Raw genomic sequence first — 23,817 nt, 5'->3', positions numbered from 1 at the left:
ATAACCCAGCCATGTAGATCAAATGACCTACTCCCGCCGCGTGCCCATAGCCACAGTGCGTGGAGCAATGTGTACACCTCCCCACCCAAAAGCGGCTCCTTTCGGCCGGAGCCGCTGATCACAATCGCTTAGTTGGTTGGGTTGGCCGTGCCAGACACCACGGCGCTTACACAACATATCCCGTTGGTCAGGATATATTATCGGGCTCGATCAGGTATAAGAATATCATTTGGATCTAATTGAATTGGTCAGGTCAAACTCTCTCAATAATGTCCGATCCCTGCTTAGACACGCTTAGATCAAATTAGTAGTCATAACATATTCATGCAGACGTCGCCAGTATCATGGGCGTTATTATTAGTTGCATTTTAATGCCTTGTGTGTGGTTGAGTATGGTTTCATAGCACATGGTAATATTGCAGATTCCGACATGGGCTGTGCTTGCATTCATCGTCTTATGTGAGTCTTGCCCAGGAATGCTATGTTTTACATAAGTACTACCCTGGTATCATTTTCTTCTCAGCCAAACTTATATATAGCCCAAGAGTCCAGACACACGCGCATACACACACACAAACACGCATACCATTATACTAGAGTTACTCACCAACAGTTGGCAAAGCAGCCATTAGAACATAAGCACTAAGAAGAAGTGCTTCCCTTCGAAAGCCTGCAGCAAATACTTACTACAGCAGGAGTACCTAGTAAAGTATCCCGCCCGGAAGGGGACGTCATGTCTCAAAACAAACTATCCACTAACGTAAGCCCGTACTCGATCTTCTTCCAGTGAAAAGTATATTCAGCTCAAAGTTAACCTCAGGTAATACATGACTCCAACAAATAGAATGCACTACGTATGCAGTTTTTCGATTCTTACTTAGTCAAATGCCGAATGGGTGTCGGTGCATGATTGGCTCTCTTAGTTCTTACCCCACAGTTCAAGTTCTATGAGTGGGTGGGTGGGTGGATGAAAGAATCCTTTGCGGGGATAAGCTTTCTCACGTATATTGCCGGATTTGGGTTGGAATTTACTTGTCTATACGAGGATTGGGAGGAGAAGGTTCATGGGATGGTTTGCCAAGGGGTATTGTGGTGCATTATGAGATGGGTAGATGGTAATACTAGTAGTAATAAGGGATTGTAGGTACAGTTTCTGTGTCTGGCTCGATAGGCTATATAAGGTCGAGTATTTCCACTATGTTTTTCGAAACAGAAGCATCAGCTCTTGATTGCGTCTATCAACTTCATTCATCTGAAGTTCCATCTATTGGTCACAATGATTGCTCCTGCTACCGACGATAAGAAGGCTTCCTTCGCACGCTTTAATGCTACCGCTACCTCTACTGACGTCTTCGTCGAGGCAATCCGCCGAGACGGAGGCGTAATTGTAGAGAGCCTTATCACTCGCAATGCAGCCGAACAGATCAAACAAGATCTCAAGCCCCACTTCGATAAAGATATACCAGACAAGTATGGCTTGTTTCCTCCAACCACCCAGCGTGCTACCGGATTGCTAGGCATCTCAGATGCCTGCGTCGACTTGGCTTGCAATCCAACATATATAAGCATTGCCAATGCACTTGTCTCATCCAGCTATTCCTTCTGGAGGGGCGATCATAAGGTGACGGTGTCTGGAAAGCCGATCATCTCTAGCACCGCTGGGTTCCGGGTAACACCGGGAAGCAAGCAGCAGGTGCTTCATCGTGATGATAAGTATGTCTGCAGGGACCTGTGCCAGGCTGAGTAGGCTGATAGGATAGCAGTGACTATCATCCACATGATGCTCAACTGCCTGTGATGATTGGCTGTGTGACCGCGTTGACGAAGACAACCAAGGAGAACGGAGCGACCGTGGCCATTCCAGGTTCACATCTCTGGGGCTCGGAGCGGCAACCATTAGATGAGGAGGCTGTTCCTGCGGAACTGGAACCCGGTGATGCGTTTATATTCTTGGGAAATCTGTATCATGCTGGTGGTGCGAATGTCAATGAGTATGTTGCTCCTTTCTTCATTTCTTTGCCGCACTCTGGTGACCATTTTGGTGTATAGAAACGATTACCGCGAAACGGTGGGAATCTTCCTCTGCAAGCCGACGCTGCGTCCCGCCGAGAACCAGTTCTTGGTCGTTCCTTTGGAACGAGTTAAGAGCATGAAGCCCCAAGCCCAGAGACTTCTAGGGTATGGGGTCTGCGAGCCCGGTGTTGGCTTCATGCATTATCAGGATCCGATGAGGGTGTTGTTCGGCGTTGAGGATGAAGAAACTGTTGATATGTGATGGCGTGACATATGAGCTGCAGGGAACCACCCGCAGATAATATTCAATAGTGTGCTAGATACGGAGTATTCTCCGAGCTCATCCACCTCAGAACACAAGAAGATGGCCCAGCTGTTGTTTGGAATCTCGACCATACTGTATCCATTTCCCGGTACCATGATGCTTTGAGCTGGACCAGAATGCACGCAGAAAGTCCAGTGCCCTGTGGTTGCACCACAACCCAGTCGTCACAAGTAGCTTTAGCAGAATCTGTTCAACTATTCGTTGCTTATCCTCATCTCCCCAACACTCTGTGCCAGCAATGAACAGAGGAAAGAATAGGTCCTGTGAGAATGCATCACCGGAAGCCAAGACAACCTTTTGAATTCTATCAAGCAGTATGGGTACGGTAGAGGAGACGGCTTTCATCATTGCGGTTGGAGATGCAAAAGCCTGATGAAGGTAGATAAGCGACGCGTAATAATGTGTGTCTATGAGAGCTTCAAAGCCTTCTCGCGTAGTCTTCCCCTGGGACAAGAGACATGTGATATCCGACAGACTCATTTGTGTGGAGGCCTGCTCTAGCTTTGCTTGCCAGATATTGAAGTTGACATCAGGTGGCTGTCGGCCTTCAATGAGATACCCATAATGATGTCTTTCCATAGCAGTGATGTCATTAATCAGGTCTGTAAATGTCCATGGCTGGAACTCGATTGCTGTAGTCGCTACTTTACTGCTGCCTGAGAAGGAGAAGACATTATTGAATACCTCAACGTCCCTGATCTCTTTGATCGCAAATTGTGTCATGGGATCGAGAGTCTCGTTGCGAGCGCACACTCCATACCTGCTTACGATGGCACGACAGGCATGTAGATGAGTAGTCCAGTCAGTCGAATCGCGAGTCACCAATTCCGCATGGCAAAGTGTAATCGCAGCAATGAGAATTCTAGTCAGACATAGCTGGTCAGGGGGCTTCACGGCATGACAGTCTAGTTGGCGCTGGATCTCTTGGTTTAGGCTGCGTAAGGCAATATCTCTTAGGCTAAAATTGACCTGTTTCATACGTAATGCAATGGTACCAGTAGATGTGGCTGCTAAGTGAGCAGCAGCGAGGTTCAGTATAGACAGGCGGACACTTATAGACCCTTGCGCCAGAGGCAGCACGATCTTTCTCCAAGGATTTTTGTGACTGTCGATCCACGAGAATATGCTTACAACGTGGCGGCTAAAATGATTGATCAGTCTTTCACCCAGGACCGTCGATGACTGGCGGCGACCGAGACCATCATCTGTCAGAGGGTGAGGGATCGGCGGACTGGCCTCCACAACAAATGTATGGAGGATAGAAGTACCATGCTTGACGATGTAGCCTTCCGTTTCTCGATCTTGCGGACTGAATCCAGGTCGAGTTAAAGACTGGTTCCCTCGACGTGCCATGGCATGGTTCCAATTCAATTGAACTGCGTCGAACCCAGGACAACCGAGCCCCCGAATAGTGCACTTACGGCACTGTGGAATAGTCCGATCACATTTTATGCGTCTTTTTGTGCATAAACGGCAGTCTGGAGGGTCAGCAGGGTTTGCAATGAGTTGTGATCGATCTCCGTACCTCGGGTTGCAATTTTCCGATCGGCAGGGAGAAAGTCATTCCGAACATTCTTCATCGTGCAAGCCGGTTGGGGAATATACCCCGGCGACAAGCATATGTAGAACTGATATTAAGATTAGCTGGTACTTGGAGGCCTTAGCGACTTGTGTCGTGGCATGGAAATCCCAGATGGATTCCTATCGTTGCCATGTTCGGGGATGGATGAGTGGATAACAAATTGATAGCATCAAACGGATGGTTATCGCTGAGTGGGTCACATGATCTCCCACATATAGGACGACGGGCATTATTTCCTCCTACGATAGTGTCTATGGACTCATCGAGCTCAATCGTTCGACTTGAGAGTATTCAACTTTAGGTTTTAATCCCCGTTGTTACAACTATTGGCCATTTTGCAAGGTTCGAAAAATGCTTGATATTACTATATTTTGCCTATTCCGGTATGTCTCGGCGAGGCTGCGGCCAAGGCCGCCAACAGCCGTTTTACCGTATTAGGCAAGTGTCGGCGGCTGTACATGCAATTGCAAGGGGACCAGCTTCTGTATACTGAACACCGAAAGGCATAAATAGAGCTCATCATTCCCAGAATGCACTTTGAACTTCACTGAAAAGCATACTAGAGCAAACGACTTCTCAAGTACTCGATCATCACAATAAACGCTATCATGAGTTCCATCCAGATTGCAGTTGTTGGCCTTGGCCGAATGGTACACATCTATCCCCATCTCAGAGTATTGCATTACTGTGCTAATGTATATCCAGGGCAAGCGCCATGTGCATACATTGCTCTACCGAGTCCCACGGGCAAAGGTGGTGGCAGTCTGCAGTACCGATGCTAGCGAGATTGAATGGGCCACAGCCAACCAAGAGTACAACGACTTCGGCATCACCGTTTATGACAACTACGACAACATGTTGGCTCATCCTGGACTTCAGGCAGTCTGGATCTCGAGCAGTACCGACGTGCATGCAAGCCAGTCCCTGGCAGCTATCAACAAGGATCTGCATGTCCTTTGTGAAAAACCCCTGAGTACGGACTTGGCTGAGGTATGCTATTACTGGCGTAACTGATGAACCCACGCTGACATTTCGACACTAGGCCCAGTCAGTGGTTGATGCAGCAAGAGCCAAGCCTTCACTCAAAGTGATGGCTGGTTTCTCGCGCAGATTCGATGCCTCCTACCGGGACGCAAGTCAGAAGATCTTCGACAAAAAGGCCATTGGATCGCCATTTCTCGTCCGGTCAAACACCTGCGACTTGAAGGATGAGACTGGCTTCTTCGTCCGATACGCATCACGCAACGGGGGTATCTTTGTCGATTGTGCCATTCACGACATTGACTTGTCGCTCTGGTTCTTGGATAACCCGACGCCCAAAGCTTGTTGGGCAGCTGGAACGCTTCAGCATCACCCAGAGCTGAAAGACCTGGCAGACGTCGACAATGCGGTCGGTGTTGTTGAGTTCTGGGGCGGTAAGATTGCATACTTCTACTGCTCGCGGACCCAGGCACATGGACATGATGTGTGCACCGAGATCACCGGAACCGAGGGCAAGGTGATGGTCAACGTGATTCCGCGACAGAACAACGTTGTCCTTGCCGATAAACTGGGTATGCGACACGAAGTGCAGCCGGAATACTGGGAGCGATTCGAGAACGCATTTGCCGTGGAAGCCAACGAGTTTGTGAACGCAGTGCTGAAGGATACCGAAGTTCCGCTGCCGCTAGAGCGAGGAATCATGGTGATGAAAATTGGACAAGCTCTGCAACGGGCTCTGCTGTCCGGGGAGGTAGTCCGGTTTAACGAGAATGGCGAGCGACTGAACTGCAATGAATTGCATTGATCCTGTCAAGCACCGAAGCTCATAGAATTGTTAGTGAAATGAAACGCTTATCTTGATGAAATTATGTCTAGTGGGAGAATGCAAGGAATGCGGGGATGTGGGGAACTTCCCCTCAAGGCGGCTTTTGGCCCAAAAGAGTAGGCCGCGCCGTCGAATTGCCGTTACCGCCAATTGCTTCACATCCAACAATGCCATCATCCTCGCAGTCTACACTGGCACGGACGCCTTGCTCTAATTGCCGTGGTGAGAGCTGGAAACATCCCCTTTTGGGATCACTGGCTGGTGCTAATTTATCCCAGAGAAACACGTGAGATGTAGGTCTGCTTCGGAGCCTGAACAACCCCGATGTCTGCTCAACTTGGATATAGGTGATAAACAGCAACCGACATGCACACGATGTAAAGAAAAAGGCTTGGTCTGCAGGCCAGTGCAGCGCAAGTCGGTCTTTCGTCAAGGGTCAACAGCCGAGCTTGATGGGAACTTCTCGAAAGATCAATCTTGGATGAGCAGCCAGCCAAGGAAATGGAAGCTGTTTTCCGGAGACTCTTCACTCTCGGAGTCCCTGGATGTGGCTCAGAGCCCATCACCATACCAAGAGTCAACAGTGCAATGCGAAACTCCAACATCCGGAGAAACAGGTGATCTTGTCTGGACTCGCGATGATGACAGTCATCGTGGCAATCACTTTGAGATTCAAAGCTCACCTTATGATCCGTCCCGGAATGACTTTTACCCCGTCGTATCTGGGGATACGGCCAACGTCAACAGACGGACTATTCTTGCACATGAGTGGAATACTGTGAACAACCCTAGTAGAAATCCCACGATCAATCGGACGCAACCATCATCAACAGGAATTGAAACACAGAGCGCTTTCTCCACCCCCGAACCCGCGCAGACCACCGTACAAGAGGCCTGTCTCCTACGCCATTTCATCGAAGAAATATCACCATGGGTAAGTCACCAATGCCTTACGATACCTACTCAACTAAATCACCTCAGTTCGACCACTGTGACGACCGTCGACACTTCCAACTAGTCGTACCGCGCCGAGCCCAACACTGCTCCATCATACGCAACGCTCTCTTCGCAGTTTCAGCACGCCACCTATCTCGTCTCCCACAATACGCCACACCCAATGGAATTTGCTATCGCGGACAGCTTCTCCCCAATCTACAGAAATGCACAGCGGTGGAATACACCCTCAAATGCATCCCCGAGCTCCTCAAATTCCCTGAGATAACCGATCCTACTGAACAAGAAAACATAATGGTCGCCACGGTTATTCTCCGCCAATACGAAGAAATGGAAGAGGATATCGAGGACCCCGACATGTCCACACAGGACAGAGTGAACTTTCTAGCCATCACGCAGAGAATCATCGACGCTATGATATCCCACCGGTTGGAACAGTCTCTCGCTACTGCGGCGTATTGGATCGTTATCCGACAGGAGGTATACTACGCGCTGACGAGACAGCGTGCACCCAAGATGCGATTCAGTTCTGAGGACTGGAGAAAGGCCTCTGCTGCAAACACATTGGTAATGCTCGCTAGTGAAGTGACGAAGTGGCGCTGGGGAGACGGTACGCGTGAGGAATGGAGTTTGTTACCACCCTTACTACTATCTATCCACCTTTTACCTCACTAACCAGTCCTCACAGATCGCCTCATGCTCCGCCACCGCAAACTCCAACACGACTACCGCCACGAGCTTGCACCCCTCTTCGAAAAGAAAGCAGATCGATCCCGCGGCGAACTCTTCCCTACAATCTGGTACAGCTCCGACGAGCAAGTGACCGCATTGCAGCACCTCGAGATAGCTAATATGATCTTGACAGCCCAGAACCCATACCTATCGTACGTTCCACAACCCCCACATTCCCTATCTAAATCCAAGATCAAAGTACTAACTAACGTATCAGAAACTCCACCCGTGCCGCACACCGCAAAGCAGAAGCAGAAGTCCGATCCATCGTGCTCAGAATATGCGGTATTGCGGTGCACCATGCACGCTGCCATCCGGCGTTAGTCACTGCCGTGATAGCTATTACTCTCTACGGAGAGTATTTTACTGAGTTGGAGGAGCGCGAGGCGCTGGTAGGGATTATTGATCGGACGCGTGATTTGCATTCGTGGCCGATGCAGAAGTGCTATGCGCGGTTGAGGAGGGGGTGGGAGGAGATGGATCATTGTGGTTAGTCCTTGAGTGGGGGTTAGTAGATTGTGTCATTATGGTCTACGATAGAATTTTGATTTGGTATATACATATTTGCAGGGGATCTTCCCAAGATTGGGATATTGCTGTAATTGCATTGGATATCGGTGCGTCACTGATGTGTATAGTTACAACGAAGACAGTATGATGCGACATAGATGAAGTACAGTTAAGCCCTCCGCCCCCTCTTCGGCGCAATCGCCTTCACACACGACCACGACGTCAAATAATCCGCGCTCTGCAGGGCATCCTGCAAGACATAATCTTGACCACTCATAATTTGCTGCTGAATGCGCTCAATATGCCCCACGGTAGACATATACTGATCCACCGTAGCGGACGGCGAGCTCGCATTGGAACTTGACCCAGCATCCGACTTCTCATCCATTGTCCCTGCTGGCACATTCTCCGCATCCTTCTTGATATCCGCTTTCACAAATTCCAGTAGGAGAAACGATGCCCACTTCGACTCGAACAGTCCCTCGCGATGCGGCCATTGCTGTAGAACTTCGATGGCGCGTAGTCGTACCCGGATATCGTAGCATCCGAATGAGATTAGGTACAGGCTGGGCAGGATGCCCACGTCGAGTGTGAATGCTGGTCGTTCTGGGTACCGCTGTAATAGTGCCTCGACGAGGTATAATGCTTCTTGGTACTCTGGTGTGTAGAGGTCGAGTACGGCGGGGTTCTTGGCTAGGAGGCAGGTTTTGACGGATAATGTGAGGGTCCGGTGGAGGATGTAGATGATGTCGGAGCCGCGTTGCTCTTTTCGTGTGAGGGTGGGGTATGCATGGCTGTAGAATGGGGTGAATAGTTCGGCGTAGTGGGTGAGTTGAGAGAGAAGTTGGTATTGACGCGGGAGCAGGGAGTTGTAATCTCTCGCCACGTCGGCGGGTGATAATGGCCAGGACTGGGATGTGAATCGAAATACTCCACTGACTAGGGGCTCGATGGCTTGACGGGCCTCGATCAGGCTTGTGAAGGAGTCGGAATCCTTCAGTTGCCATTGGTATTTGCCTAGTTCGTTGTCCACGCATAGGACTGGTCCGTCGACACCGTAGTATGTCGACTGGATATCTAGCTGTACGAATGCTGCCACTAAGCATTTCTCTACCGGTGATTCGGTCTCGTCTGCTAGAGGCTCCTGGACCTTGAGCTCTCGGAGTATGCGTAGACCACCTTGGAGGTGGTGGCATGCTCGCTCGTATTGGCCTTGTAGGAGCTCTAGGAGCGAGTACAGAAGACAACAGAGCAGCATGACTTCTCGCAAGCGGGGATCACTCGCATGCCGTCGACTCAAGATCCCGAACGAGCGTGCGGACTGTTCGAGTGCAAACTTCTGCCAGGTATTCTGCCGAGTCTGGCCTGGCAATGGCATCCCCGATACTTCGACGTCCTGGTGTACGGCGCTCAAGGCTACCGCAGCGTGGTAGACCGCTGGCTCGGAGTAACTGATCTGAAGGACGAGCTGTTTCCATAGTTCCGAGTCGAATAGTTCCAGTAATCCTGGGATTGTGAAGTGTTGAAAGTGCGAGAAGCAGCGCCGCTCGTCGGATGTTATCGCCCAGCGAAAGCCATCCGTTACCTGAGTGAGTAGGTTTTGGGGATGACGGTGAGTGTTATTTGCTGCGCGGGGTAGTCGGTGGATGTCGTAGGTGCAGGAGCGCCCGGTTGATGTGCAATTTTTACATTGGTTTGGAGTTTCGTCGCACTTAATACGGCGGGCGCTGTTGCATGCGATAAAGGAATTAGCGGCCGCGGCAGTCGAGTGAGGACTGAATGGTAGTGACTTACCGACAGGTGCGACACCCATTCCGCGATCTTGTGCCGTCTGCTCTCCTCCGCTTCGTCGGTTCTGATGTAGTGGGCTTTCGAGACATGGCTGCGCGATACGATATTGCAGTTTTTCAAGTCAGGAAATGGAAGAAGGGTTTTGAACAAAACCTAAGACATGTGCAATGCGTGAGGGGGTCTTGGGGTTGTAGCTGCGGGACACTAGGCTGACGAACCTCAAGTTCTGGATTGACCAATAGTGGATTTGAGACTGCAGCCATGGCGGGTTAGTGGTTGCTAGTGAGTCTTCCGGTCCTGTTAGCTCTGCAATAGGTGGGACGGAGCAGTGCAGAGCAGCACTGCCATCGCGTCGACGGCCCACAGGGGAAGGGGACCATCCGGGAAAAGCGGAGGGATTCGATCCACTGATGAGCCCCAATAGGCAAACGGGACACCCAATTAATATGGCCTAAATATGTGACAGGCAGGCAGACTCGCCAAGTCAGATTGTTTCAACTGGAGACGCAGTGAACGGAGGCTGATTTATGCTCCGCTCCGGGCCGGAGCCCCGGAGTGGCACCAGGCACCATTTGCGCCCCCAAAATCATGCTGTGAGGCTAGATTGAATATTTGTATTAACTCTGCATCTTCGTAGCAATGGTACGTTTTTAATGGCGTGCAGGGGGCATTCCTGATTGCTACAGTTGCTGTACTTCAAATCTGGCGACGAGTGTCATCAGCGCCTTTCTTGGACGCATTAGCGAAGCAACAGTAAGCGAGTATACTCACAATTACATTGAACACTCTTCTCCGCATGGCCTACTCGGACACTCATTGTTGAATTGATTTACTTTCATCGTAGGAAGTTAGTCCGGAAAATGAAGAGCAAACTGCGCAATGACAGCTTTATCGCATCTCGTCAGTCGACGGGCGTCTAACCATCATATTGGATCCGCTTGGTCAGGAGTTAGTGGCAGCCGTACAGACACATGCAATAACGAGGTTTAGTCTCTGTCACCCCTACCACATCGGGTAGAAGCTCATCGTGGGCCAGCCTGACTGATACGTGTCACCTTCCAAGACAGCCTGTTCAAATATGTCCGAATATCCACCAAACCCGGAAGCTGCGCTGCCAAATCCTTCCATTCCGGATAGCAGATTAGGAATACCATGTTCCGTAGACATGGAGAGTGAAGGGGCGACCTCCAGGTCATTCGGCTGCCCTGCGCTGCAATTTCCTGTATCGTTATTCGGATAGTTGAAATTTGTTCTAGCACTCTGCACAATCCATGGCGCCGATACCGTTTCTCCAAGTTCCCCTGATGCTGCTCGATACGCCTCCCAGGCCTGAAGAATATCTCGCGACACAATCTCAGAAAGCGGATGGAATCTATGGATGTCTTCGAAGCGTATCTCGGCGTTTTCGCTCATGGCCTTCCACATCTTATGAGCGTGCTCTTGCATTGGTCGCTTCTTCAGATCCTGAATCAAATGCAGATGTGCAGGAAACGGGAAGTACATATGAACATGCCAACGGTACCGTTTGGTGAGGGGGGATTTCATCAGCTCGGTATCGGACTCGAGGATCCGCATTGCACAGGAGCTGGCGATGTTGCGCTGCGCTTCTGATTGCTGCGCGGGCGAAAATCTCGAGTACCCTTCAAGCAGACGGTGTTTTGCAAGGAAGCCACGTATCGTCCAGATCGTCAAATAGTGAAGCGGATTATCTGGATTGCAGAGTCGGAGGTAGTTGTCCTCTATCCTCTTTTCTAGATCAATCATGCCATCACCCTTTGTGTCTCTGGCGACTGCCTTTAAGGAAGGGTTGACAAAATCTAAATGAAAGGCGCTGTGTCGCAGAAACTCTCCGAGTTCACTGCGCGCAGTTATGAACAACGCTTCGGTCGGACCTGCTTGGGCAGCTGGTAAGTCCTTCATCTCCGGTTGCAAATCATTGTCGGTCAAATTGCGAGGCTTGCTGCAATCCCAAGTTGGTATCAGCATCGAAGTTTTGTGATCTGACATCTCGCCAATGCGGTTGTCAAACATGATCAACGACCACCATAACCTGCGGCGCATCTCGCCCTCCAGCGCACTACACCTAGCATTTGCCTTTTCGTCATGGATGCTCATGCGTTGAGCAATTCGAATAGCAGCTCCAAGCATGGAAGATGAAGACCTCGGATCCGTTTCATAACTCACAGACACCTGACATGGTTAGACACAAACGACAAGGTCACTCGACGGACTAACCAGATAGAGAAACAACGCAGTTAGGCACTCGCGATCCCCGGTGCGTAACACATTACAATTGAGCAAGGCTTGCTGACATCCAAACTGATACCCTCGCAAAAGCTCTTTCCTCGGAGACCCGAACGACGTTCGGCACTCTTCATCGTCGAGACTCATTATAGCAACGCTATACATACTGAACAGGAGTGCTTCCAGTTCCGAGCTTATACGAGTCAGATCACTAAGAGCACCAATAATACGTGCTTGCAGCGTGGGGGTATGCGTGACTTTGAGCAGCGGGTCGACATTGTCCAAGTAAATCTGCCAGAGCTTGAATATCTGGACTTGATCAGGGTGCAATGTCGACAGATCCACATTGTCTTTGCGTGATCCAAATATGAACCCCTCGTCGTTATTCTTGTATGCCTCATCAAACATCTTGTTTATGGCATTTCCACCCAGAGTGAACTGAAAGTGAGTGAGATCATTGCCATCCTCCTCACTGTCATCATCGGAATCGGCCTCCTCAGCATCTTGAGACTGACGTCCACTGTAAGCGTAGTTCATCCCAAGTCAAGAAAAGGTGCATACCACTGAATTGAGAACCTTCCAGTAATTCCTACACAACAATTAGCGCGACCTCGATAAACCTTACTGCGGAAGCACAACTTAGCCGCGTATACAGGCTCAGCCTTGACAGCCACGTCCCTCTCTTCCCCCACATTAGGCTCGTCAGAACGAGCATGGTAAACAGTCTCCAGCACCCTACTGTCTTCCGCTACAGGAGCATGCAAAGGTTCAAAAGGTATATTATTTTGGCGCAGTAAGTCTTCATACCTCCGAACGCGATCCAACAGCTCTCGTTCGGGGAACCTGCGACGCCGCGGACGCGGGCCAAGAGTGGGCACACACTGCGCGCCGGCCCGGACGCAGTTGGCGCAGGGGAACTTGCGGTCGCATTTGACTTTGCGCTGCTGGCACAGCACGCATGCAAGCACCCGTGGTGATCGTCCAGCTAGTCGTGAAGAGGTGGGCGTGGAAGCCCTTTGCTCTGGTGGTGGCATTTCGTTGATGCGTCTCATTCCATGTAAGAGCTTGAGGCGATGATCGGATCGGCTTCCCGGCCTCGTGGAGAATCGCTTCCGGTTTACTACTTCTTATGTCAGGTGACCGTAGCCTCGTTAAGTCCCTGCAGGTGGGAGATCATCTACTACTAATTATTATTCGATCGCAACGTTATTGGAGGGACTTTGTTACACTGCTTGCAAGGTGCATTAACTAGTGGAACTTATATATGTATGTGGGTAGATAGTCGGCTTGATTCAGAATGACTTAGCCAAGGTCTGTCGGGGTTTGTCCACCCACAACTTGAACAGTTAACAATATGATAGTCATTTCTTAATTCTGCTCACAGCTTTGCGCTCACTTGCGCTTTACGCGTCTTCCCCTTCATAAAGTATTTATCCATCTGCGTAAGCCACTCGTTGGGGATTGACGACCTCTGTCTCGCGGTCAATTCCAGCCAACCCTTCTTGATCCGTTCTTCTTCGTCATGCCATCTGTCCGTCTCTTGTTTGATCCATTCAGCAGCAGGTCCAGCGACTCCTGCCACATCCTCGAACGGAACGAAGTGTCCACCTTTCGGTATCACGATCTCCTTGACGCGGCCCTTCTCGTAGCCACCGCTACCCCCCACCCCTGTTCCAGTCCGCTGGAGCTTCTCTGCACGTTGATCCGGTGTTGCCATGATACTCTTTCCGCCATAGATCCATAGTACCGATGGCCGGACGTATTTGAGTAGTTTCCATAACACGATCGGTTCATAGCGGTAAAACGGAAGAGTTTCCGAATGACCGGTCACATCGGTCCAGAATGAGGGATCGTGTAAATAATCTGAGTGTTGGCTGCCGGGTTGCAAGTCGATGAAGTTGGGCCGTAAGCTCTGTGCAATCTCTTGATCTTTGGTGGTAGCTAGACCGACTGCCGACTCGGGGTTCTCCGTTTCGGCGGTGTTGTCTCGAAGGCCATATTTGAGCCAGAGATCAAGACATCGTGGATCCCATCCGTTGAGTGTCTCTCTAAAGTACGAATCTGCTTCGGCACGGGACTTCCACGTATCCTTCTTCATCAGCGCTGCTTTGGCAAAGCCTGGGCCTCTTCCAGAAATGAATTCCTTTACTATCACTGGTTCTATGAGGATAAGGGAAGTGAAAAGCCGGGGGTGCATCTGGGTTAGACCCAATCTGGTGGATCGCGTTAGTGTATTAGTCTTCGTATTCATGTATAGTACAGGTGTAGAGAGAGAGAGAGAGGAAAACCTACAGTTGCCCGACTCCGATGCTATGTCCAACACCAATAATAGGCTTCGGCATATCGTCTTTATATTGATTGATCATGTAAAGCAGGTCTCGACTGTGGTCGAACCATGATGCTATGATAGGGTTAATCTGGGGAGAATTGGCTGGTAGGCATTTTGAAAGCGTACGCTCAAACCCTAAATATTCCGCATTGATGGCCGCGCTCTCAGCCTGTGGGGCTGAATCTGCAATCCAGATAGATCGAATTCGAAGTCCCTGGCGGCTTAACCTTTCATACACCTCCTCCCATAACGGCTCTTTTAGTTCCTGTGCCATTGCATTAGTTTAGATTTTACATTTTCTGGCGTCACATTTTGAAGTGCACTTTCATACAGCGCAAAAGATACGTCCCGACTCACCTTAGGGGATCCAACAGAAGTAGCCCCAATGATGGTCACATCACCAGGTTGGGGATTTGGATTCGACTTTGGTGTGTATTGCTTGACCGCAATTTTTAGTGCATCGTTGCTATCTCGAGTCGCGCGGGCATACTCTCGGATATGCTGGCAATCAACAACATGTTCTGTGATATTGAACGGGGAAGACTCCATTTTGTGGCTCGAAGAATTTAGTAGTAGAAGATCTTGCTGGATGGCCACTGTCCGGAAACGTGCCATTTATATACCCCTCACATCTGATATGTCCGACTAGTTCAAGCCCAGCTACCATCAGATCGGCTAGTTCACCGCAGCTTGCTCAGCTGAAGCGAATGAATTAATGCCCAGAGGGTCATCGCCTAGAGCAATACGGGGTAATAATTTTTTTTTTTAGTCCTGACACGTTCTGGTCTCCACTTGATTGTCAAGATCTTCCACCTTCAGCTGGCACTACGGCGCCATTAATCTCCGTAGGCCGTATGCGGTTATCTCGGCCCTTATCGATGTTGTCTCCAATCTGAGGAGTCAGTGTAGAGCGAGGATATGGAGACACTGACTCAACATGTCTACGATCTAAAGCAGGCGAGCTATGTGTTGTTCGACAACTACTGTAGAGCAGATCCCTTCAACAAAATCCCAGCCCAAAATCCCAGCCAACCACACTGAAAAAACTAACGTCAATGACTCGGTTATGTTATGATTCAGGCTGAGAAAGTTCAGCTACGTGACCAAGGCCCCACTGTTCATCGATTTCTTGGATTAGCGCGGAATACGTGTTGGTAGTAGTGGCTAGTGGAAGGGCCGCGATAGGTGCCGAAGCGCCACAAGAGCGGATGTAACTTCTTCAATTAACAAGGGAAGCAATGATATCCGAGCCGCACTACGAGTACAGTGCCAGAAAATATTCGTGCTGGCCGAGTTTCCTGTAGCGGTGCCTGACGCTCCTGTTCCGGTTCACAGCCGCATTACCCGAGGGTTCACGAAATAGCTTGCGGCAGACAGTTACTCTGGTTTGGATTACCACACCAGGGAAATCGCTTATGCCGGGTATTAATAGACACTTCTTGGCCTGAGTTCACCCAAATCTTTGTTTGCGGGTTCTAGGAATGTGGGTATTCTAAGGGAATGGCACTTAGGGTGGGACAAGAATACCTCTCTTGACGGACAAGTCATCTGAGATATAGTCTTGGACTTTCTACTGAAAGTTCTGGTAATGGAAAGTCTGGTTTGAAGCAGTTACTGAGCTGGGCTCAAGCCTCCACGAGGAGAGATGATTGTTGAAGGGGACGGAGTTCTTCATCAGCCGGATAAGGTATCATAGTGAGTCCGGAACTAGAGATCGCATTAGTGATTTGGGGAGTGGAAAGAACACTCCTATTGGACAAAAGGATTAAGTAGTATGGTGCATCGCATCGCAGGCAAAGTCCGATCGTCACAGCTGGCTGGTACCAGGGTAATGCTGCAGGTTCATCACACCCTCGTACAAGAAGTCTTCCGTCTGCAACCACTGCCGGCTAGCCAATGGTGCCGTGTCACACAAGATTCATTCAGGGCTGACGGTAAAAAGGTTGGTAGATCTCAGCCATTGAAGATTGTCCACAGAGATAATGGACAACGTGTAGGCTGGGATGGGGTGATTGGCTCGGGTAACACTTCCCCAAAAGCAAGCATAAAGTGATAAGCAAAGTAAGCACGAAGTAGTAGTGTTGCAGAAGCACGATTTTCATTACTTGGAAGGTGCAAAAGTGACTTTTGGCTGTCTGTCAAATCCCGATGTAGCCCACATGTGACCTGCTGCATTCGATTTTTATCCCGATTCAAGATGTTCGGTCATCCCGGACTCTACTAGTAGGCTCGTGGCATCATGCTGTAGATTATGCTAGTACTAGTGCCACATCCTCTGTGATCTCTGCTCGATCATTGTAGTCGTAAGTACTAGTGTACTTCAGTAGTATTTAGTATTTAGTAGTTCATATTGTAGTAGTATGTAGCATATGGCATATGGCCCATCAGATGATCGAAGAAAAATTAACAAAGTCCTATTAATTTTTCTAGTTCGCACTTAATCTGACCTCATGCAGGGTCACCTTGGGGGGAAACAAAAAAAAAAAAAAAAAGAGGTTCATTTCAAGATGATAAACAAGGAAGCATTGAGATTTCTTCCATGAACCCTTTGGTTGCCTATTATACACAATACCAAGTGGATTGGTTGCCTTTAGCTAGTTTCATTACTTCCATAGGACAGTACGTTACTGACCATCCCCGTTATCGATAAGCCGAAAACCTCAGTCACACCCAACATTGAACCTCCCATCATCGTCACCACACCCAACAATCAACCATACACCCATAACCTACATCAAACTTACCAAATCACACCTACCGCGCTTTCACAAAACCAACTACCTACCTAGTCAACACTCAATCCCACAATGCCTCCCTCACCAACCCCAGACGACCCAACACCACCACCACCAACCACAACCACAACCACCACCACCCCCTCACAACACCAACAACCCTCCTCCTCCTCCTCCTCCTCCCCCCGCCTCCCCGTCCAAACCCACCACTGCCGCTTCTGCAACCACCTCCTCCTCGCAACGACCCGCTCAATCCCATCTCTACCACGTCGCAAATCCCCCGCAAAAGACGGGGCGATAATCCTCCCTCTTCCGCGCGACAACAGCACCGACGATGAACAATCGAGACAACAAAAACACTACACGATTCTCCTTTCAACCACTATCCCCGATCGGAAACATACCCTGGTGCGCAGGGAAGATGGGTTCGAGAAGAGGTTGTTCCTTCGGTGTGGACGGTGTAGAGTTGTGATGGGGTACTTTTTGGATGAGGTGCATTTTGGGAGGGTGAGTTCTACTAATAGGGAAGGAGGGGATGGGGAGGGAGATGGGGAGGGGGAGAAGGCGAGGGTGGTGTATTTGTTGCCTGGGGCGCTGGTGGAGACGGGGGTTATGATGCGGGATGAGGAGTTGGAGAGGGTGGTGAAGGGGTTGGATAGGGAGTGGGTGGGGTGGTTGGAGGGATAAATCTATATCATTTATCTATGTTTTGATGCTGTGCGCATAGCATAGTCTATGGTTGTGGCGATGTGTTGTGAGGGGATTGATAAGTCGGAGTTGTTTGTGCTATTTATATTCTTACTTCATATACCATGTATTACTTACCATATTTATTCATGTTTATTCATGTTTATCCGATGCTGAATCGCGCAATATCCCATATACAATGCACTATAACTAAACTATGCTCAAGCCTTCAACTCCGGCACGGCTGGTAGGAGGTTCGCGTCGTAACAGAAATCATCAGGAACGTCAGGAGGGTATCGGTGTCGTGTGTCGTTTAGTTGGCCAGGATGGTGCGGACGAGGTCTGCTGCTGTTAGTTTGACCCGAAACAGAGGCGTGGTGAACACAGAGTTGGTAGCTTACCGGTGTAGTTGATCTCGCCGGAGCTGGTGTCGACGGCCTTGAGCAGCTCGTCGACCTCCTCATCCGACATCTTCTCTCCGAGATTCGTCAGGACTGTATCCATCATCAGTATCGATCCAATAATCTCCATAGTCCTTCACATACTGTAACGGAGCTGTCCCACACCAATAAACCCAGTCAGGTCCTTGTCAAACACCTGAAATCCGCGGCAGTATTCTTCGGGCTCGCCGGGGTCACGGAAGCCTCCAGGGCGGTTGAGGACCTTCAAGAACGACTCGAAGTCAACTGCGCAAAGCATGTTAGATCCGTATCAGCCATCTCAAATCAGGGCATACGTACAGTCTCCACCGACGGACTTCTCCAGATCTGCGATCTCCGCCAAAGTGGGATTCTGACCGCATGCGCGCAGGAGGTCGCCCAGCGACTCGAGCGCGACCTTGCCGGTACCGCGCTTATCGAAGAGAGAGAAGGCTTCCTTGTAGTTGGTCGAGGCCTGGTCATGGTGCATATCTGGTGAGCGGGACATCTTGAAAACAAAATCACAGGGCAGGAATTCGAGATGAAGAGTAGTGATCAGAGATGAAATGAGGATGGAAAGAAGACAGGGAGTTGAAGAGTGCCGATGACGAACAAGCAGCCACGACTACTAGTGAACCATGGAAACGAGCAAAGGGATTGGATGGGCTGACGAGGGGCCGGAATTCAATGGATCCAACCACACGAGCGATCCCCGAGGTTCACCACGACAGTCAACAAACAAGGGATACAGAGCACTGCTCGTTCCTGATGCCATCCGGACAATTCTTCTCCCGCCAGCGAGGGACGATGCTTCTTATTGACATTGCGAAATTGCGAGACGGCCACGTACCATGACTGTTTATTGTGTTGATTGCGGTAATTGCTTGAGGAGTATGCGGCAGCGGGCTGCGAGGGATAGCGACAGGGGGATGTAGATGACGATCTAAACAAACGGAACGGCAATGGCAGGAGTACCACGTATGGTTTGGAATGAAGGAGGAGGGCAGAATGAGGGAACAGGGAAAGGAGAAGGGCGGGCGGGATGGAGGAGAGTCCGGCGGCACTGTTTGCCCGGTTGTTGTTGTGGTAACCGGACACCTCAGGCACGACAACCCCCCTATCGATCTGCGCTTGTCTGATACGATGACAACATCAGGCTACACTAGTTCCTACTAGCATTGATCATGGAACATGACTGGCGTCTGTGAAGATACACACAGTAGATACTGATATTGCAATAATACAAACATGCAACGCTATCCATCCCATTGGTATCCAAGTCATAACACATGCGCAAAGTATTCAGACAGCCAACAACATAAGTCACGCAGAAGAATACAGCAAACAAGGCAGCATGCTTATCGAAAACAAGTACACCATGTACAGAATAACAAAACCCTCCCTCAAACGCTATATACATAGAAAAGATGTAGAAGAATTAACAAAAGAACTAAAAAAATCTTGAGGGAAACGTGTGAGTTCAAAAAGCCGCTCCGTTCAGCTTGTCGATACAACTGGTGAGCAGGTTGGCAGCTTCGGCCAATAACTCCCAGCGCGTGTTGGTGAACCCGTCACGGAGGACCAACAACAAACCCAGACAGCGGTTGCGGCCTTGCATGCCTTCCAAGTCGCTGGGCTCACGAACACTGCCCATCCGGCGCAGGAATTCCTGCATGTCCTGCCGCTGCGCAGCAGGAGTGCTCAACTTGACAGGTGACTTAGAGGGCCCTTCAAGTGCAAATCCATAGCACCAGACGACGAGAGCCGCAACATACAGCACCCACGGCCGGTTCAAGAGGTAGTCGTCACGACCCGAATACAGTTCCCCATCCTCGTTCAGTGCTCGTCTCTCATCCAGAAGGCACTCCGATAAGAACTTTAGAGCATAGAACGTGGCGTCGCGGGCTGTAGCCTTGGTGGCCCAGACAACCATCTTCTCGCGTGCCGCCTTGTAGTCTCTGGGAGTAATAGACCGTCCCATAAGCCGATTAGCCCCAGCGAAGATCTGGCAGTCGACGATATCAACGTGAGAAGCCATGTGCGCCAGTCCATGGAGCACGTCGCGCGACTCGAAGACGTTGTCGTCGTCCAGAGGGTGCCGGGTACGGTATCCCCTATGAAAAGGCCCGGACGGTGACTGACCCAACGCTTCATCAAAGTCTCGTCGCCAATTGTCAAAGGCTCGCAACAGTGCTGACCGCCATTTGTCCCGGCCTCCCAATGCCGGCGGCCCACCCAGTGAGCTCACCTGGAGATCTCGTTGGTTCATGTGCCAGCTGACGCTAAGCAAACCAGCCATGAGGATGGTTCGTCCAAAAGCATTTGTCCGGACCCGCTGTCCGTTAAGCGTCTTCTTCAGGCCGTCCAAGAACATGACAGGCTTGACTCCATTAGCGTGCAAGCTCGATTGCACGCGGGCTACCTCAGAGGCGCTAGTCGCAGACCACAGCGCCTCATCGCAGGGCAATGGTATACGAAGCTCGTGAGCCACCATCTTAGCCGAGTGCCCGAACATAGTGGCGTGGGTAGAGTCCAGAACAAAAGCCGCAAAAGCCACTCGTCTCGTGGCCTCCGCCTTGATCCAGTGAGTCCATGACTCTTCAGCCACAAAGTCTGGCGCCATTGTCGATCCAGAAGCTGACCGGGCCTGCCGGTCGTCTCGAAAGCTTGCAGGAGAGTCTAATGCAGAGCGGCCAATCAATGAGCTACCTCGCCGCATCAGTGTGAGTGTGGTGTCGTGGTGGATATGCGCCCGCTCATGGAGCGCACGCGTGGAGTACATCTTTTCGTATACCTCCAGCAGCAGGAGTGCTTGGAAGATCCACAGCTTAGCTGGTGGGCGAAAGTCTGCATCCATGAAAAGCTCCGTTCGCAGATGCCAGGCGATAAAGTTCGCCAGCTCAGCTGCTGCCTCGGTTACTTCCGACCCGTGGATGCCATCCAGCGTGGATGCGCCAATGGCCATCACTGCGAGCAGAAGAAGATTAGGCGCTTTGTCTGCCTCGAAGGTTGGACGATGTAGAATGGGCAACTGAGAGTGGAAGTGGTACCAATACGAGCCGATGTACATCTGCATCATCCGTAGACTCAGCACATGGTCGTCGTCGTCAATGTCGCCGTCCATTAGAGCATCCTTGCGCTTAGCAGACACTGCGTAGAAGGCCTCATTGAACCTCGAGCTCATGAGGGCCAGGAGTTCTTGTCTCTTCTCCTCTGACATGATGGCGCGCGGCGATCCCGGATCCAGAATGCTCGTAACACTCATCGGATGATGCGGAATCACACCACTGAGAAAGCTGCCATAGGCAGGATCACTCATGAAGAACTGGTTCTGTAGTTGGACAGCGTCCAAGTAATTTGGCACCACGTTAGTTGGGGCAGGATACCCCATGGACGGAGAGCCAGTCACGGGATCGTTGAACAGCCACGCTGTGAAATCATCCGCCATGGCGAAAGGTGAACGGTTGTGGGCTTCGCCGCCAAACACCGGGTAGACACAAGAAGCCAGCGCGTCGAAGCCGGCATCCCCCACTGATGGACCGGATGTCATCATCTCTGACATCGACTCTAGTGTTCCGTTGTCCAGAGCCGTCGAAGCCGACGTCGCTGGAGCCATCGATATATCTGTGTATCCCCCGGGAGGGAGTTGTAGGCCTGAGTAGGTGGTGGGATGAGCCAACGAAGGGCCGTCGATATCATGTGTTATGGAGGTTGTTTCGGGTACGGAGTGATGAGACCGAACCTCGTGGCTCAAGTCGCCCGAATTGGGCGAGGATTTGCCGGCAGAGTGACTGCCGAGCGCAGTATGAGGCACCGCCTGGATCTCCGGAGGACTAAACGTTGTTGTGCTTGACGGTCCTGGGGGAGAGCTGAGGGTATGATTACTGGTGCTGTTCGATCGGGAAAACGTAGGGTCGGACAGGTCCACCGCATGATGGGAGACCAGAGTCTGATAATTGAACCCCTGGCCCATGCCCACAGATCCCGGGGGCGATGGCATATGTACGTGCTGATTCGATGCACTCATCGCAGGCACTGTCATTGTAGGACCCTCCGATGGAGCTTGTACGGGCGAGTAATTGGAGGGTAGCGGAATGAGTGTAGGCGCGTGGTTCGCGTTCACCTGTGACATGACTTGAGAAGCTTGCGACTTTTTCAAATTGCTGCCGGTTGCTGCCGTCTGCGCAAAGTGATCACGCTTCTGTAGCTGCGATCCCTGGGTGGTGTGGCGTTCTCTATGACGGATACATAGGTCTTGTCGCACGAAGGAGCGGTAGCAATCGGGAAAGTCGCATCGATAAATCTGCTTGGGGGTATCTAGAACGACAGCCAGTTAGTACTTGCTCACAAGCTCTGGGAAGGACGGCATGCGTACGGTTCAGTTGGTGGCGGTACAAATGCTCCGCTCGCGAGTAACTCTTGCCGCACCCCTCAAATGTGCATTCAAATTTGCGATCCGTCTGAACCTTTCGGGTTCTTTTTCTCTTGCGTGGGGGACCATTAAGAGCCGCATGAAGCGCATCAGCTTCCGTCATCATGTCGATCTCTGTGCTCGATGTATGATCGCGTTTCGGCCCCGAACCCAGCGGGGTCATTGCAGCGAGAGCCATGGTCATCTTGGCCAGAAGATGCAGGCAATAATCAATCAATTGTTTCGAAACCTTGTGTTTTGCTTTCCTTGATACCACGAGTGGATTGTTGCGCCTTAGCCGACACCCCGAAGATCACCCGCAAAGATGTTGCTTGGAGAGGAAACGTTCATCAGACCTGAGATGGACTGCTTCTCATCGGCAGACGGATGCCGGTCCGGAGGGCTCAGAATGAAACGTGAGCCCGATTGTATACTGGCATACGGCAAAAAGGAAGCGGGCAGGAGGTTGTCTCGTAAACGGTGGACGGTCGCCGCTTTCTGGGCCGATTTGTGACGCACGGGGAACCCCGTGGGGAAAACTCGGCGGGCGGGAAGAGTCAGCGAATCCCGATGGGTTGGGGGGACTCCGATAGCAAAGGAACAATTCCTAGGATAAATTCAAGGAAGTGTTTGGATGGAAAGATAAATTCTCTGTATGCCAGAGATTGATTTGGTGTAGGTATGAAGGAGATAGCAGGTCGGAGGAGAAAGGTCGTACGATGACTGGTGATGGGGGGGGAAAACGATGGAAGAGGGGAAAAAGGGCCGAGTGAGCAAGGGCCCCCCGACACAAACCCCAACTGCCAGAGGGTGCACAATGGATGCTGAATGCTGAATGGTGGAACCAAGAGACGAAGAGTCTGAGATCCAAGGAATAAAAGAGAAGAGAAGAAGTCACCGCCAATGTCAAAGAGAGGTAAGACCGGGGAGAAGCAAAAGGAACCAGAGACACCGGGAATGAAGGTCCCTTAATATTCTGGTTGCTCGTTCGGAGGTGGGGCAGCCGATGCTTTTTTAGAGCTTCAAGTCAAAAATGATTATGGATGTACCACTTGATTGTCAATATTCCTGCACCTTTCCCAACTTGTATAGGGAATTTCTTTTTATTTATTCTTTTTTTATTCTCCTCTCTTCCATCTCTCTCTCTCTCTCTTCGCTCAGCTCCTGCTCCTTCATCTCCTTTTTGTATGGTCACTCCACCCGGTGAGAGTAGTAACTAATCGCCACAGAATCTACTCCACTCACAGCCGCGCAAGTGGTTCCCGGATTTGAGACGAA

At 50.6% G+C, this 23,817-nt stretch overlaps 10 protein-coding genes across 10 annotated transcripts; 4 read left to right on the top strand and 6 right to left on the bottom strand.

The window, feature by feature from the left end:
- Window positions 1-1,276: 1,276 nt before the first annotated feature.
- BO87DRAFT_399942 (phytanoyl-CoA dioxygenase family protein) lies at window positions 1,277-2,275 on the top strand (the record flags this gene model as incomplete). The annotated part of the gene is made up of 3 exons (XM_025625484.1): window positions 1,277-1,713; window positions 1,764-1,991; window positions 2,050-2,275. The coding sequence occupies 3 exons, from the start codon at window positions 1,277-1,279 to the stop codon at window positions 2,273-2,275; spliced, it is 891 nt and encodes a 296-aa protein (XP_025476450.1).
- An 87-nt stretch (window positions 2,276-2,362) lies between these two features.
- Window positions 2,363-3,902, bottom strand: BO87DRAFT_399941 (uncharacterized protein; the record flags this gene model as incomplete). Its single annotated transcript, XM_025625483.1, has 2 exons — window positions 2,363-3,763; window positions 3,864-3,902. The coding sequence occupies 2 exons, from the start codon at window positions 3,900-3,902 to the stop codon at window positions 2,363-2,365; spliced, it is 1,440 nt and encodes a 479-aa protein (XP_025476449.1).
- Window positions 3,903-4,579: 677 nt separating this feature from the next.
- Window positions 4,580-5,750, top strand: BO87DRAFT_379375 (Gfo/Idh/MocA family protein). The gene has a single exon (XM_025624022.1). It carries the CDS (start codon window positions 5,011-5,013, stop codon window positions 5,704-5,706), a length of 696 nt encoding a protein of 231 aa, XP_025476448.1. The 5' UTR covers window positions 4,580-5,010; the 3' UTR covers window positions 5,707-5,750.
- A 148-nt stretch (window positions 5,751-5,898) lies between these two features.
- BO87DRAFT_365845 (uncharacterized protein) lies at window positions 5,899-7,907 on the top strand (the record flags this gene model as incomplete). The annotated part of the gene is made up of 6 exons (XM_025621813.1): window positions 5,899-5,949; window positions 6,006-6,020; window positions 6,075-6,661; window positions 6,709-7,309; window positions 7,370-7,565; window positions 7,631-7,907. Exons 3-6 carry the CDS (start codon window positions 6,209-6,211, stop codon window positions 7,905-7,907), a joined length of 1,527 nt encoding a protein of 508 aa, XP_025476447.1. The 5' UTR covers window positions 5,899-5,949; window positions 6,006-6,020; window positions 6,075-6,208.
- A 185-nt stretch (window positions 7,908-8,092) lies between these two features.
- Window positions 8,093-9,803, bottom strand: BO87DRAFT_429138 (Zn(II)2Cys6 transcription factor domain-containing protein; the record flags this gene model as incomplete). Its single annotated transcript, XM_025627484.1, has 2 exons — window positions 8,093-9,650; window positions 9,718-9,803. The coding sequence occupies 2 exons, from the start codon at window positions 9,801-9,803 to the stop codon at window positions 8,093-8,095; spliced, it is 1,644 nt and encodes a 547-aa protein (XP_025476446.1).
- Window positions 9,804-10,716: 913 nt separating this feature from the next.
- On the bottom strand, window positions 10,717-12,992 carry BO87DRAFT_389683 (C6 transcription factor; the record flags this gene model as incomplete). Its single annotated transcript, XM_025624900.1, has 4 exons — window positions 10,717-11,904; window positions 11,950-12,478; window positions 12,520-12,547; window positions 12,584-12,992. The coding sequence occupies 4 exons, from the start codon at window positions 12,990-12,992 to the stop codon at window positions 10,717-10,719; spliced, it is 2,154 nt and encodes a 717-aa protein (XP_025476445.1).
- Window positions 12,993-13,336: 344 nt separating this feature from the next.
- BO87DRAFT_341542 (toxin biosynthesis protein) lies at window positions 13,337-14,836 on the bottom strand (the record flags this gene model as incomplete). The annotated part of the gene is made up of 4 exons (XM_025620703.1): window positions 13,337-14,171; window positions 14,251-14,359; window positions 14,414-14,552; window positions 14,645-14,836. The coding sequence occupies 4 exons, from the start codon at window positions 14,834-14,836 to the stop codon at window positions 13,337-13,339; spliced, it is 1,275 nt and encodes a 424-aa protein (XP_025476444.1).
- A 1,940-nt stretch (window positions 14,837-16,776) lies between these two features.
- On the top strand, window positions 16,777-17,709 carry BO87DRAFT_461821 (uncharacterized protein; the record flags this gene model as incomplete). Its single annotated transcript, XM_025629123.1, has 1 exon — window positions 16,777-17,709. Exon 1 carries the CDS (start codon window positions 17,095-17,097, stop codon window positions 17,707-17,709), a length of 615 nt encoding a protein of 204 aa, XP_025476443.1. The 5' UTR covers window positions 16,777-17,094.
- An 83-nt stretch (window positions 17,710-17,792) lies between these two features.
- Window positions 17,793-19,069, bottom strand: BO87DRAFT_365833 (putative cytokinesis EF-hand protein Cdc4). Its single transcript, XM_025621812.1, has 4 exons — window positions 18,450-19,069; window positions 18,255-18,395; window positions 18,111-18,203; window positions 17,793-18,051 (listed from the first exon to the last, which is right to left on the bottom strand). The coding sequence occupies exons 1-4, from the start codon at window positions 18,634-18,636 to the stop codon at window positions 18,023-18,025; spliced, it is 450 nt and encodes a 149-aa protein (XP_025476442.1). The 5' UTR covers window positions 18,637-19,069; the 3' UTR covers window positions 17,793-18,022.
- A 539-nt stretch (window positions 19,070-19,608) lies between these two features.
- On the bottom strand, window positions 19,609-22,744 carry BO87DRAFT_316015 (putative C2H2 finger domain protein; the record flags this gene model as incomplete). The annotated part of the gene is made up of 2 exons (XM_025619719.1): window positions 19,609-22,445; window positions 22,504-22,744. 2 exons carry the CDS (start codon window positions 22,742-22,744, stop codon window positions 19,609-19,611), a joined length of 3,078 nt encoding a protein of 1,025 aa, XP_025476441.1.
- Between the last annotated feature and the right edge of the window lie 1,073 nt (window positions 22,745-23,817).

Source organism: Aspergillus neoniger, assembly GCF_003184625.1.
Source record: "Aspergillus neoniger CBS 115656 unplaced genomic scaffold BO87scaffold_32, whole genome shotgun sequence".
Taxonomy (NCBI): Eukaryota; Fungi; Ascomycota; class Eurotiomycetes; order Eurotiales; family Aspergillaceae; genus Aspergillus; species Aspergillus neoniger.
This window is presented reverse-complemented; position numbering and strand designations above follow the sequence as displayed.

Bases quoted from the DNA above. Each gene is read 5' to 3' on its own strand.
- BO87DRAFT_379375 (XM_025624022.1), top strand. From the start codon at position 5,011: ATGGCTGGTTTCTCGCGCAGATTCGATGCCTCCTACCGGGACGCAAGT.
- BO87DRAFT_365833 (XM_025621812.1), bottom strand. From the start codon at position 18,636: ATGTCCCGCTCACCAGATATGCACCATGACCAGGCCTCGACCAACTAC. The intron at 18,204-18,254 runs GTATGTGAAGGA...TGATGGATACAG, and splicing joins TGTGGGACAGCTCCGTTACA to TCCTGACGAATCTCGGAGAG. The intron at 18,052-18,110 runs GTAAGCTACCAA...TAACAGCAGCAG, and splicing joins CGGCGAGATCAACTACACCG to ACCTCGTCCGCACCATCCTG.